The sequence below is a fragment of the Sphaerodactylus townsendi genome, linkage group LG09 (genome assembly GCF_021028975.2).
Source record: "Sphaerodactylus townsendi isolate TG3544 linkage group LG09, MPM_Stown_v2.3, whole genome shotgun sequence".
NCBI lineage: Eukaryota > Metazoa > Chordata > Lepidosauria > Squamata > Sphaerodactylidae > Sphaerodactylus > Sphaerodactylus townsendi.
The window spans coordinates 17467295-17480614 of record NC_059433.1 but is presented as its reverse complement, the minus strand read 5'-3'; the positions used below and the strand labels follow the sequence as shown (position 1 = coordinate 17480614).

The 13320-nt window shown below is 44.5% G+C and overlaps 1 protein-coding gene across 1 annotated transcript in view; it reads right to left on the bottom strand.

Annotated features, from left to right (window-relative positions):
• Positions 1–13320, bottom strand: part of EXOC2 (exocyst complex component 2) — a 126441-nt gene that overhangs the window by 36989 nt on the left and 76132 nt on the right. The window contains exons 16-21 of the mRNA XM_048508268.1: positions 11920–12041; positions 9698–9759; positions 7899–7979; positions 5745–5804; positions 4678–4739; positions 750–816 (exon numbers count right to left, since the gene is read on the bottom strand). Of these exons, the coding sequence (XP_048364225.1) occupies positions 750–816; positions 4678–4739; positions 5745–5804; positions 7899–7979; positions 9698–9759; positions 11920–12041 (454 nt within the window). The remainder of the gene's footprint in view (positions 1–749; positions 817–4677; positions 4740–5744; positions 5805–7898; positions 7980–9697; positions 9760–11919; positions 12042–13320) is intronic.

Below are 13320 nucleotides of genomic sequence, written 5' to 3'. Positions count from 1 at the left end.
ACTCCCTCGAACCAGACAATGAAACACTTATAGAAAGTTCAAAGGTTTCTTTATTGCTGGACACAAAGCGAAGCATGAAGTAGCAAAGACAGTTGTGGGGCTCAACCCAGTACACAGATATAATATAGAACAGTGATGGTGAACCTATTTGAGACCGAGTGCCCAAATTCTATGCGCGCGTGCCCACAGAGAGGGCTCTGAGTGCCCCCTCTGGCACCCATGCCATAGGTTCGCCACCACTGATATAGAACAAGGGATAACACTTCCCCCACAGTGTGAAGAGAAACAGGCAAGCTTTCACACAGTATCAAAACCACCTGGTGAAGCAATGCAAAGTAATGAAATGCAAAGCAAAGCAAAGCAACCCAAAGTCTGCCGAGGCTCCCATCCCCCTTTCAAGGCACAGTCTGACACCAATTTTATGGGCCCCCAACGTCTCCTCCATTGTTTCCAAAGGAGCATGGATGAGGGGTACTCTCTCTGGGGGACCAACTGACTCAATGTGCACCAAATATGGGGTTCTTGTAAGGAGAGACATCTGCCTACGTGACAGATTTGGTGGCTCTGCCACACACACAAAAAAGCCTGTTTGAGCCCTGCAAAAATAACAGCCAAGAAAAGCTGAAAAATCTAAAACAGCTTTTTTCCGTTTGGCATATCCGAATGTACACCCGGATTCAATACAACCAGACTTAATGAATATTTTAATATCATTCCATTACTCTTTTACAAAGATTAACCATACTTACTAATGACAAACTGGAGTCTTCATGGATGCTTCCAAATAAATCCGGCGATGAAACATCAGCTGAAAGACTGAGAGTTTTGCCAAAGATGTTAATGGTTACGAATTGCTCCGAACATTCGGGGTACAATCTACATTTAAACAGGATTATGCCGATTTGACTGCTATGACTTTCCCTAAAGAAAATTAAGAACTGCAGTTTGGTGAGGATGCTGAAAACTCTCTTTTGGGGATTTCTAACCACTCCCTCAGAACTAGCATTCCCAGAGCTGTTTAGGAGATTGCTATTTATCTGTGTAAAGACATACAGACTATGGACCATGACTGGTATGATAAACTGGGTGAAAACCTCTGTAACATTCCCTATTTAGGAAAAAATATATAATTTACACTCTGGTAAAGCTCAGAGATTTTGCCTCACCAGGTAGTACAAGGCAGTTGTGAAATTAGTTTTCACAAGGTCTGACTTCAGCTAGATATCAACCTATGGACAGAAACAACATAAATGTTTTTAGCTGCCTGGGAAAAGAGTTAAGGATCTTCCTAAGCATAATGGAGTGTCAGGTAATCAGTGAGAGCCAAAACAAATGTGATGCCATTTTAGAAGCAGCTATAGTTTTTAAAACATTGCTGCAAGGTCAGATCTCTGGATTTGAGGAACCGATTGCTAAAAGCATCAAACAAATAACAAACACTTCTTTAAATATATCCAGAGTAGGAACCCAACCACAGCGACATGATCAGGGAATAAAAGAAATGCTAAGGAAGCTGGGCAAATGGCAGAGAAGCTAAAATAATTCTTTGTATCTGTGATTGCTGTGGAAAGTGTGGATACTGGAAGAACTCAGCCAAATTGAGGGATGAGAGATGATGGTCTAGACCAGGGGAGTCAAACTCACGGCCCTCCAGATGTTCATGAACTACAATTCCCATCAGTCTCTCTCAACATGAGAATTGGCTATACTGGCAAGGGCTGATGGGAATTGTAGTTCATGAACATCTGGAGGGCTGCGAGTTTGACACCTGTGGTCTAGACCTACTGGAGAAATTTAAAAATCCTCTCTCCATTCTTATGGGTTCTGTCAAGTGACCTTGAAGATTGCATTTTATTCTGATAAAAGTATTGTCATATTGCTTGAAGCAGGTTCCAATAGCTATATTTCCTCTCCGTTATAAGATCATTTTATTTCACAGTGGCATACTTTGATTCTCAGAAAGATTGAAGCAATTGGCTTGTCCATGGAATCACTTCTCATGCTTACGACTGTGGAAGCCTGCAGGTTAGCCAAGGACAGACTCTTGTTCTTGACTTTCATAATTCGATCCTTGTTCCCCTGCCACACTATTAATTCCAGGTGAGCGTGGAGTTATGGCAGCATACCTTCGCATCTGGATTAACCCCACCCAGAGGAGAGTCTTGGCTACTGCAGTATATAATATGTTACCATCAGCCCTTTTGGATGGGAGATACAAAAATGTGGAACGTTCTAAAAGAGTTTGTTCTTGTGATTTGGTTACTGTCGAAACACTTGACCATTCCCTGTTTGTATGCCCCAAATGTGATAAGATACGGATGAAATAGATGAACTCCATTTTTTTTGCAGAGTTCCCAATGGCAAGAGTGTCATAAAATTCCATATCTCCTGAATAGTTCTGATGCGCTGTTTTGTGAGAATGTTGCAAATTTCATTCTTGAGATTAGTAATTTCTAACTGTGTTTTTTCTCACTTGTAATTTTTAAAATTATACATATCTGCTTTGCATTTTTTTGTTTTTGTATGCCAATAAAGGGCATTGTTGTTGTTGTATATAAAGCTTGAATCAGAAATAAAAGGCGCCTGCCAGTGGTAGAACCTTTCACTTTATTCCACAACATATTTCTGGATATCACATTGAAAGATTTAAGTTCTATAAATGTTGTAAAAAAAGGAACAATGGGTTTGGAGGAATATTTTGCTATTAAATGGTCTAATATCATACATTATACATGAGTGTCCCTCTAAATCTGGCTTGTTCGGCAGCTAGGTAACCCTCCTGCTCCAGCCAATCTCTAAACTTCCGTTCAAGATGCCTTGAATACAGGTATGAAGTAGGCTAATAGGTCTATAGTCTATAGCAGTGATGGCGAACCTATGGCACAAGTGCCAGAGGTGGCACTCAGAGCCCTCTCTGTGGGCACGCACACACAGGGTTCATCTTGCAGGGGGGGCAGAAAATCACCCCCCCCCCCACACACACACACATCTAGGCTGGCTTGGGCCACTGGGCATGACACCCCATGGAGAGCAGGGAGGACTCAGCTGGCGGGCCTGGTACCAGTGCTCCGGATGGCTGCTGCCCGAGGGGGAGCAGAGGCAGAGGAGCTGGAGATGCTAGAGAGGTGCAGAGCAGTGTACACGGGACTTAGTTGGCCCCTGCTCCGGGTGGGGTGGAGGCACTGGAGCAGTGCAGGGCAGAGCGGTAGGTGAACACAGGACTAAAACCTCAGTATTCAGGTTAAATTGCCATGTTGGCACTTTGCGATAAATAACTGGGTTTTGGATTGGAATTTGGGCACTCGGTTTTGAAAAGGTTCGCCATCACTGGTCTATAGGTCTATGGGCCTATAGTTAGATGGATTTCCCTTGTGCCCTTTCTTGTACATGGGAACTATTATCATCACTCCTCAATCATTCGGTGCCCCTCCTGTTCTAACAACTGCCATAAATAGCAATGAAAGGACAGGGGCCCACCACTCCATATTCCTTTTTTAAAAAGTTGTGGGAATTAGATCAATACTAGGTGCCTTACTATTTCCCAAGGTTACAGTTAAGATTCCTCACCTCTATGATCATAACTGGAGGACAGACTGGAATATTTTCTATACTCTCATAATCAGTCACTGCCTCTCTGAATTATCACTGGCTAAAGTAATTTTCTCAGATTTCAGGTAATATAATGCTGTTAACCATCAGTGGTGGTCTAGATACATAATTTGAGGTCTGATACCAGAACAGAGAGAAGTTATTATCCTTTATTGCCTGTTTTAATTCTTCCCATTATGTATCTCTATATTTATCAATTAAGACCTAAATTCTGATTTCTATTGTCACTGGTAGGTTTTAAGGTGGAGTGGATTGTGTTTATCTCTTCCCTCCCTTTAAGAACTTCCCAACAATCAAGGACTAATCCAACATGTTTAAGGTCTTTTGTTCAGCAACAAAGTAAATATCAAAACATGAAGACCAGAAACCAGCTACACAAACTGGAGCCAGATTTTAAGAAAGCAGCAACGGAGTAAAACAATCCCCAGAAATGGAGAGATGGGGATTCTTTCATGATGATGTTCAGACTGGCAGCTGAAAAAAGAAATTAAGGAACAAGCCACGTACATGTACATCCATGTACATCCAACAAGCCACATGGAGTCAGATCCATGTACATATGTGGAGAAATGTTCGGCTGTTTGCATGCACATCAACATAAGAACATAAGAACAAGCCAGCTGGATCAGACCAGAGTCCAGCTCTCTGCTACTCGCAGTGGCCCACCAGGTGCCTTTGGGAGCTCACATGCAGGAGGTGAAAGAAATGGCCTTCTGCGGCTGTTGCTCCTGAGCACCTGGACTGTTAAGGCATTTGCAATCTCAGATCAAAGAGGATCAAGATTGGTAGTCAGAGATCGACTTCTCCTCCATCAATCTGTCCAAGCCCCTTTTAAAGCTATCCAGGTTAGTGGCCATCACCACTTCCTGTGGCAGCATATTCCAAACACCAATCACACGTTGCATGAAGAAGTATTTCCTTTTATTAGTCCTAATTCTTCCCCCCAGCATTTTCAATGTATGCCCCCTGGTTTTAGTATCAGAAGAGTACCTGGAAACTATTCATTTGCCTTGGAAAAGGTGATGTGCAGATAGCAATTTTATCAACAGTAAACTTTATTTCACTTACTGGGTAGTGTCTAAGTCACTGTCAGGCTTGGTACTCAGTTGTTCCAGACAATCAATGAACACCTGAGGGGAAAAAAATCTTCATTTAACCACACTGACTTGGGTCTTATGGCTCTAATCTATTGAAGATAGAGGATTCTTCTGGAGGAAAAACGACTTCTGGATTCAGGCCAACAATTAACAACTAATTGAAGTAAATAAACAAAAACATAGCTGGAGATGGGAAGCAAATTAAAGGTCGGCTGAGTGTTGGGTCTCGAACCTTAGGCCAATAAACAGACTCTGTATAGTTGATCAGTAGTGTTTATTGAGAAGCGTCAGAGCACCAAAGCTTGGAAAAGCCAGTTCTGACAAACCTGGTTTTTGCCAACCCCTTCAACTCCTGCAAGTCCCCCCTCCCGAATTCCCAAGAAATTGTGAAAAACAGTCCCTGGAGCTGAGGTGCTCCAAGGTCCCCGGCAGATAGTAGGAGAGAGCCACCTGGCTTCCTGCCCCCACGAGGTAACAGATTCGACTCTGTTTCTCATGGGATCAGGGTGTCAGGGGAAAGCCTAGTTGTTTACAACATGTGTGAAGCCATAAAGTAAAGATCAAGAAAATAATGCTCCAGATGGCAGTGGTAACATATAGCAGTTTAGTTACATATATCTTAGCAGTTACAATGAGGTAGGAATGCATCTCAATCACCTAGATACAATCCCCCCTGACAGAGAGAGAATACAGCAGGGAAACAGGGAGAAAATATAGGGGTGGGCAGGAGTGGGGGTCAGAGGAAATAATGCAGTAAGGACAATATAGGAAAAAGTATGGTGCCCCTCCATGAGTCTTGGGGGTTCTCAAGTGGGCCTGGCCTATTGCCTGGGAGGGAAGGAGAGGAGGAAGTGGGGAAAAGCAAGAGGCTGTGGGGAAGGGGAAGAGAAAACAGTGGCCAAGGGGGAAATTGTATGCCTCCTGCAATTCCTTGTGGGTTTATATTTGTGAAGGAGTAATTTCTCAAGCATCTTTAAACGAGCAGACACTAATTATTTAAAAACTGCTTAACTACATGCTTAGTTACATATGAATTACCTGCATAATGTTTATGCTCAGCTGGCACACATCTTCCTGTATTTTCTGATGCTGAAAAACCTAAAGAAACAACACAACAATGGGAGAGACAAAGGCGTCATGTAAAGTGAGACAACTGCTCTGCTCCACATTAGGGCCTGCCATTTCATGGCTGTGGTGTGCCCAACCTACAGTGCTTGTGTATATCAGCAAAAAAAGAAAAACAGAAACTGCTCTAAGGAACAGGTTCTAATCCCGTGGTGGCGAACCTTTGGCACTCCAGATGTTATGGACTACAATTCCAATTGGCCATGCTGGCAGGGGCTGATGGGAATTGTAGTCCATAACATCTGGAGTGCCAAAGGTTCACCACCACTGTTCTAATCTCTGTTTTCTGCAACCTTCCTATAATCAAGATCCAAAGGCTAGAGTCCCTATAGGTCATCTGGAGGTTTTATTATATTAATTTAAAATTAATTCCAAATTAAAATTCATGTGTAACACAGTTAATTGTATCAAGAAAGCCACCCTTGCAAGGTACGCCACCTGCAGCGTGAGTGTCACAAACAATTAACCTGGCAGGTGTTGCCACGTGAGCCAAGATACTGGAATTAGAGTGAAGACCAAGCACCACAACGTATAATTAAAAGAATTTATTAAAATTCTGCAAGAGTATTTCAATAAGAATAACAGCAGAGAGGAAGTAAAATTATGAAGGCTAAACCAAAAAGGGTTAACTAGTTAATACAGTGGTTCTCAACCTGTGGGTCGGGACCCCTTTGGGGGTCGAACGACCCTTTCACAGGGGTCGCCTAAGACTCTCTGCATCAGTGTTCTCCATCTGTAAAATGGATAAATGTTAGGGCCGGGGGTCACCACAACATGAGGAACTGTATTAAAGGGTCGCGGCATTAGGAAGGTTGAGAACCACTGAGTTAATAGAACTGGCTCAAAATACAAATGCTACCATTCCTGCTGAAATCCTCCAGCATTCAAAAGGCCACTCTTTCTGGATGTCAAAATACCAGACAGCCTGTCTGAGCAGCAAGAGATCACGAGGTCAAAACGGGGTATTCGAGGAGCCGTGGCGAAGGCACCAAGGCCAGGCAAAAATTAGGCTGAAAATCCTAAACGTTATGTCCAGGGATCTGAATTGGCCGAGGCCCAATTACCCATCAGATCTGTGGCTGGTGATATAAGTTAATCATGCAGCCCTGTCTGCTAGTCAGAGGACCAAAAGGGTCAGAGTGAGGTAAAGCGGTAAGATTTATCTGCAGCTAAATCAGCCCACTTTTCTCAGATGAGAAGGCCCGTAAAATCATCTGCTAATTGACTGAAATGTGGCTCTGCTGTTCTTGACCTTGGATATACCAAGAAAGAGTCAAGATAGATATTCCCTCATCTAGCACCTGGGTTCTTGTCTGGGTTGCTAAAAGGTCACAGTTTTGCTGAATCTTACAGCCGTTATTTTCCACTCTTAAACTTTTCAGTGTAGGCTGAACCCTGAACCAAATGTTTGAAGGAACAAGGAACTATATAGAGCAGTGGTGGCGAACCTTTGGCCATGCTGGTAGGGGCTGATGGGAATTGTAGTCCATAACGTCTGGAGTGCCAAAGGTTCACCACCACGGATATAGAGGGATTCGTTTTTTTGACAATCATACACACACAACTGGCCAGAAGATTTTAGGAGTTTTGTGGACTGTTACAAATTATATAAAGCTTATAGCTCAAAACAAACACTTAAAAAAGTAAACATTACACGTTAGGAATCAGAAATTTTGCATTCACCCAAACAAGAAAATGCTGAAGTACCAGAGTAAAAGGATTGGGTCTGAATAAGATTTTGTGGGACCATTCTGTCCTGATTCCACTCCATACCACTCTCTTAAGAATATGAAATTGTCATCAGAGAAGACCAGGCTCCCATGACAACAACAACACTAATGCCATTTGTATTGTTACCACAGTGTTGTGACACTACACCCTATTAATTGTACTATACTAATTGTACTTGCTTATTATAAGGGTTTGATGTAATCGATTTTATTTATCTTGAGACTATGTAGGAGAAACACAGTGGTTACTCCAAACACACATGAGTTTGGATGCTCATTTGTTGTTCAGATTATCGGAACTTTCATGAACATAAACGATGTATTAAATATCACTCACGCTGGTCTCCCCTGGCTTGCAATCGACGACACCCTTGAGTGACTGCAAAGAACGCTTCACACACTCTTCAAACTGGGATGGCTAAAAGAAGAGAAAAAGGGCAAGCACGTTAGGTGCAACAGCCAGTGAGTGTGACTTCCTCTACAACACAGGTGTCAAACTCGCGGCCCTTCAGATGTTATGGACTACAGTTCCCATCATCCCCATGCCAGCATCATGCTGGCAGAGAACTGTAGTCCATAACATCTGGAGGGTCGTGAGTTTGACACCTATGCTCTACAACAGTGGTGGCGAACCTTTGGCACTCCAGATGTTATGGACTACAATTCCAATTGGCCATGCTGGAAGGGGCTGATGGGAATTGTAGTCCATAACATCTGGAGTGCCAAAGGTTCGCCACCACGGCTCTACAAAAACCTTCCAGCTGTGTAGTAAGTCACCAAAGTGCTTCACAACAATTTCCATCATTCCTGTAGTTAGATTTAAAAAGGTCCGGGTCTAACTGTCTAGTCAGAGACCATGACCATATTTGTAAGTCTGCGTGCACAAATCTGGAGCTATCACAGCGCAAAGCCATGCCAAAAAAATAATAATCATCCCATATAAAACTTTTTTATCAGTCCAGTAACAACACATGTATTCCCCAGTGCTCCCGTCACAAAACCCCCATGCAGTGGGCTCTCTGGCTAGTTTGAGAGACTTAGTCCTAGTCTGACACACCATTCATTAACACTGCACCAGCTTTTTACACCAGCTTCTCCTGCAAGCGTCTAAACATCTATAACCACATTTATGCAACTTCTTAATCAGACAAGATGCTCCACTCGCTATAGCTGCTCTCCCTACTTAGGCAGGAAAGTAACTGGTTCTAATCGAGAGGAGGAGCCAGGGACAGGAAGTTGAAAATTCAGACCTGCCTCCCTAACTGAAGGTTGAGAAACACCCAGCTAAGATGGACTCCGCTCCCAGGAGAATCACTGATGCCTGTGATAGAGCATTGACTGGGGGCACAGATGGGGGGGGGAATGGGATTCCCTCAATATTGTTCGTGAACAAGCAATGGAACTTCCACCAAAGAGTTAAACATGAAATTATCCCACTGGACCCTCATAAGAATTCACTGAAGCAGACAAACCAAATATGCTAAGCTCTGGTCGATTCCACACAGCAAATGTATACTGGAGTGCAGTAGTTATAAAGAAAACCGTTTTCCTTTTTCCCGTGTGTCCCGTGCAGGCAGTGATTGGATCCCACGGAAACAATCTGGGTTGCTTTCGCGCCTTTGCACAGAGACGCTTCTCTTTAAAAAATAAATCCCTGCAACACATGCATAGCTATGCAGGCATGCAGAAATGAACCCCCGCAGCCATGCCAATTGTCCCACGATACGGCCGGCTGCACCTGCATAGCTACGCAGTTGCAACTTGCAAAATTAACAGTTAAAAAAAGAAAAGAAAAAGGAGCCTCCCAGAAATAGCTGCGCAATGGCAGACAGATTCTCCCTCCCTGTGGACGGCTGGGGGGAAGGGAGGGAAATAAAGAGCCTCCTGCCTGCCCATTCGCGCAGGAGCAGCTCCAAACCAGGGTTTTTCAACAGGGTGACTGGTTTAGCGATTTTTGAAAAAAACCAGGTTGGGGGAAATAAAACGGGGCAGGTTCATTTTGGGGATGGGATCTGTGCAACGTCTCCTCCCAAAGCGGGTTATATAGTGTCCTCCACTGGTTATATTCTCCCGGTGTGGGATCGAACTCTGTGTCATAAAATGTGGCTGCCTGAAAACATTAAACGATATACCTACCAAACCGGTTAAGCCTTCATTGTCTACAACCCAGTCCTCCTTTTCAGCTAATCTCTTCACATCTGTAAAAGTGGCAATGGTACAATGTTGTTATGGCCTTATGTGTTACCCTCTTCCAACAGAGCTGCACCAATGACTCTCATTTCTAGCCGTAGTGCTTTCAGGACACTGGTGCTTGTGCTTTCAAAGCGGAAACAGTATTTTATAAATGAAATGTGCTGACAGCAAAGCAGACCAACCGACAGTTCATACTGGACACAAAATATTAAAATAATGGCTTATGATATACACAAAGAGATTCAATCATTATCATCTTATATTTCAGTAGCGAAGTCGGTCCAATTTTTAGATGCTTAAATCTGATGTCAGGAGCTCTGAATGGGAAGCAGGAAGACAGGTCAGGGGGGTTTTCAGGGAAAGAAAGAGGAAATGGTGGGGGAGGGGTGTGAAACGCCCCTCCTGCAAATCCTTGCCAGTTCCAGCTTATGTATTCTGATAGCCCACTTGGAGAAACCTGGGGATACTTAAATCCAGTGACTGGACAAGACAGGTGTTTCTATACACCTGAAAAATGCCCCAGGTTTGCAGACAAATCTAAAATCGTCGAAGGCTTTCACGGCCGGATTCAACTGGTTGTAGGGTTTTCTGGGCTGTGTGGCCATAGTCTGGTAGATCTTGTTCCTAACGTTTCGCCTGCATCTGTGGATGGCATCTTCACAGGTGTATCACAGAGAGAAATCTGTTACACATTGTGCCTAAACATTCCCTTCTCGCTGGACACAGTGTGTAACAGACTTCCTTCTGTGATACACCTCTGAAGATGCCAGCCACAGATGAAGGCAAAATGTCAGGAACAAGATCTACCAGACCACGGCCACACAGCCTGGAAAACCCACCAGAACCAAATATAAAATCTTTTAAAAAGTGTATATTAGGGAGTTAAAAGAAGTCTGTACCTTGAAAAAAAGCAGAAGCTCTCAGGGGTCTTTGTTAGGCAGAAGCTCTCAGTGGTCGTTGTCAGTAAAAGGCAGGGGGGTGGAACAGGGCTCTTTGCAAGGCTATTCTGGCTCTTGAGGGAGGGCCCATTGCGATTAGGCCTGCAAGCAACCATTGGGTGACTTCATGCCCCCCAACTACATTCACCTAGGCCAGCCTGCTTTCGGCTGTTCAACAGCACCCATCCTATGAAAGCCAATGTGGTACAGCACTTAGATCAGTGGTGGCGAACGTTTGGCACTCCAGATGTTATGGACTACAATTCCCATCAGCCCCTGCCCGCATGGCCAATTGGCCATGCGGGCAGGGGCTGATAGAGCCAGCAATCCTGGCATCTGGAGAAAACAAGCGTTAACGCACCTGCAGATAAATCTTCAGAGTAGGGTCTCGGAGACCTGGGTTTACTAGGTGAACTTCACTAAACGACGCTGCACTAGTCACATACTTTTAGCCTAACCTACCCCACTGGGTTGTTGTGATGATAAAAAGGAGGAAAGGAGGATGATGAAAGCTGCTTTGTGCCCCACTATGGAGAAAGGTGGGGTATAAATGAAGTCAATAAATGATCAATATAGCTGAAGATGGGATGCAGATAAAAGGTAGATTGGGAATAACTGAGAAGGACGCAAAGGCAGTAGAAGGGGAGAGAGACTAGGGTGATTGCCAGGTGAAGACAAAGGGGAAACAGTATGGGGAGGAGAATATTGGAGGAACTGAAGTGCCCCCCAACAAGTTCTTGTGAGTTCCCTAACACATAAGTAGGCATGGCCCAGGAGCCAGGACCACAGTTTTCCTAGGCAGAGGCTTGCGGTGTGTGGAAAAAAAAGCTGTAGATAGAGGGGCAAGACAAGCACATTGGCTGTTGGGTGGGAAGGATAACAGGAAGCAAGAAAAGAGGAGAGGCTACGGGGGTTTTCAGGAAAGGGAAAGAGGAAATAGTTGGGGGGGGGGATGACATGCTTCCCACATATCTTTGTGGGTTCCCACTTGTTTTCTCCATAATAGTCAACGTGTTTTTGAGAAGACAAGCTCTGATTAACCTCTGCTGGACTAAACTTTGTTTTAACTGTCTTAAAGCACTTTGCCATTAGGATTGTTTTGAAGACAAACACAGACCTCCACATACAAAGATACCATCAAAGCTGTTACTACCACATTCGGGGGGAAAAATTCGTGCTCATGAAAACTGCTCTAAGAACATATGTTGTAGAAGTATATTTTACTACCTTCAGCTGTGTGTTGTAAAGTAATCATTATACAGCGAATTCTGAGATCAAAAATTAGGTCTTGGATGATCTGCAGCATGTCGTTTGGTATTTCAAGCGCAGCAAGAGATTCATAACTATGCCTGGAAAGAAGGAAGAGTTCACTGAAGTTATGGCTAGTGTATAGTTCATGATGCAGTAAAATACTAAACAGAATCAAAAGTACTAAAGAGAGCTAGGCGAGGAAGGAATCTGCTATTTTTCTCCCTTCACCACGTAGCTGTCCTCATCCTCCCTGTGATAATTAGTGGTGGCGAACCTTTGGCACTCCAGATGTTATGGACTACACATCCCATCAGCCCCTGCCAGCATGGCCAATTGGCCGTGCTGGTAGGGGCTGATAAGGAAGTAGCAATCCGCAGCATCTGGAGGTAAACTGCTCCTCTGCAAACTAACTGCCTTCACCCTCACTAGATTAAGACTGTGGTGACTCCAGACTTTTCACACTTTGGAAATCGTCTCACTTTTTCCTCCTATGAGTGTTTGTGGCCCTGCATGATGATGCTCTTGATACAGACTTTTCACTTTTCTGCAACAATGGCGTCGAGTGCCCTCTCTCAGAGTACAGCCGGTGAGAGCTGACAGAATGTCTGGGGCAGCCTGCCAGCCAGGGAGAGAAAAGAGAGTTGTGTGAGAGGGACGTGGGTTTGAATCCACGAGTGAAAGAGCAGGAAGAATTAAGAGAGTTAGGTATCAACAGTACAAGGGCTTCCCAGCAGTGCGGGGAGAAAGAAAATGCCACCCCTCTCACCGCTGGAAAGCCCTCCATAGGGCTTAATGGAACAGTGTAAGTCCAGGACCAAGACCATGGTGCAACTAGCTGCAAACCCAGGGTGGAAGCTAACATTGGCTCCACCCCCAAGAATGCGCCAGCCTGCCCCCAATTGGGATGCTAGCACAGCTTTGTGGCAGCCTGGACTTCTGGGTTTTGCCACTGTGGAGCTGAGGGGTGGCCGGCTGCTGGCGCCTTTGCCCCCTCCACTGGTGTGAGTGCCCCCTGCTCAGGCGGAGGGGGCAAATGCGTCGGCACAGCCCCACGCTGCCTCTGAAAGGGGATTCGGCCCCCTCATCAGGATTGGGTCATTAGTATGAATTGTCTCGAGGAAGTACACACACACAAACCAGTTAGGCCTTGGTCTAGCTTTGTGTTTCCATGAATGGGGACAAAGGAAAGCAGTATTTAGTTCCCTAGCTCAGAAGCTCAGGGAAATATCTGGGTGAGGATCATTGGGAAAGGAAGTGGCCTGCCCTGTCTGAAGGTGTTTCTGTGAAAGGCAGTAGGGATCAGGTAAGTAAACGGTCAGAATTTTTGTAAAAATAAGGGACAAGGCAAGGGCTGAGCCTGTGACCACTAAACCTCCC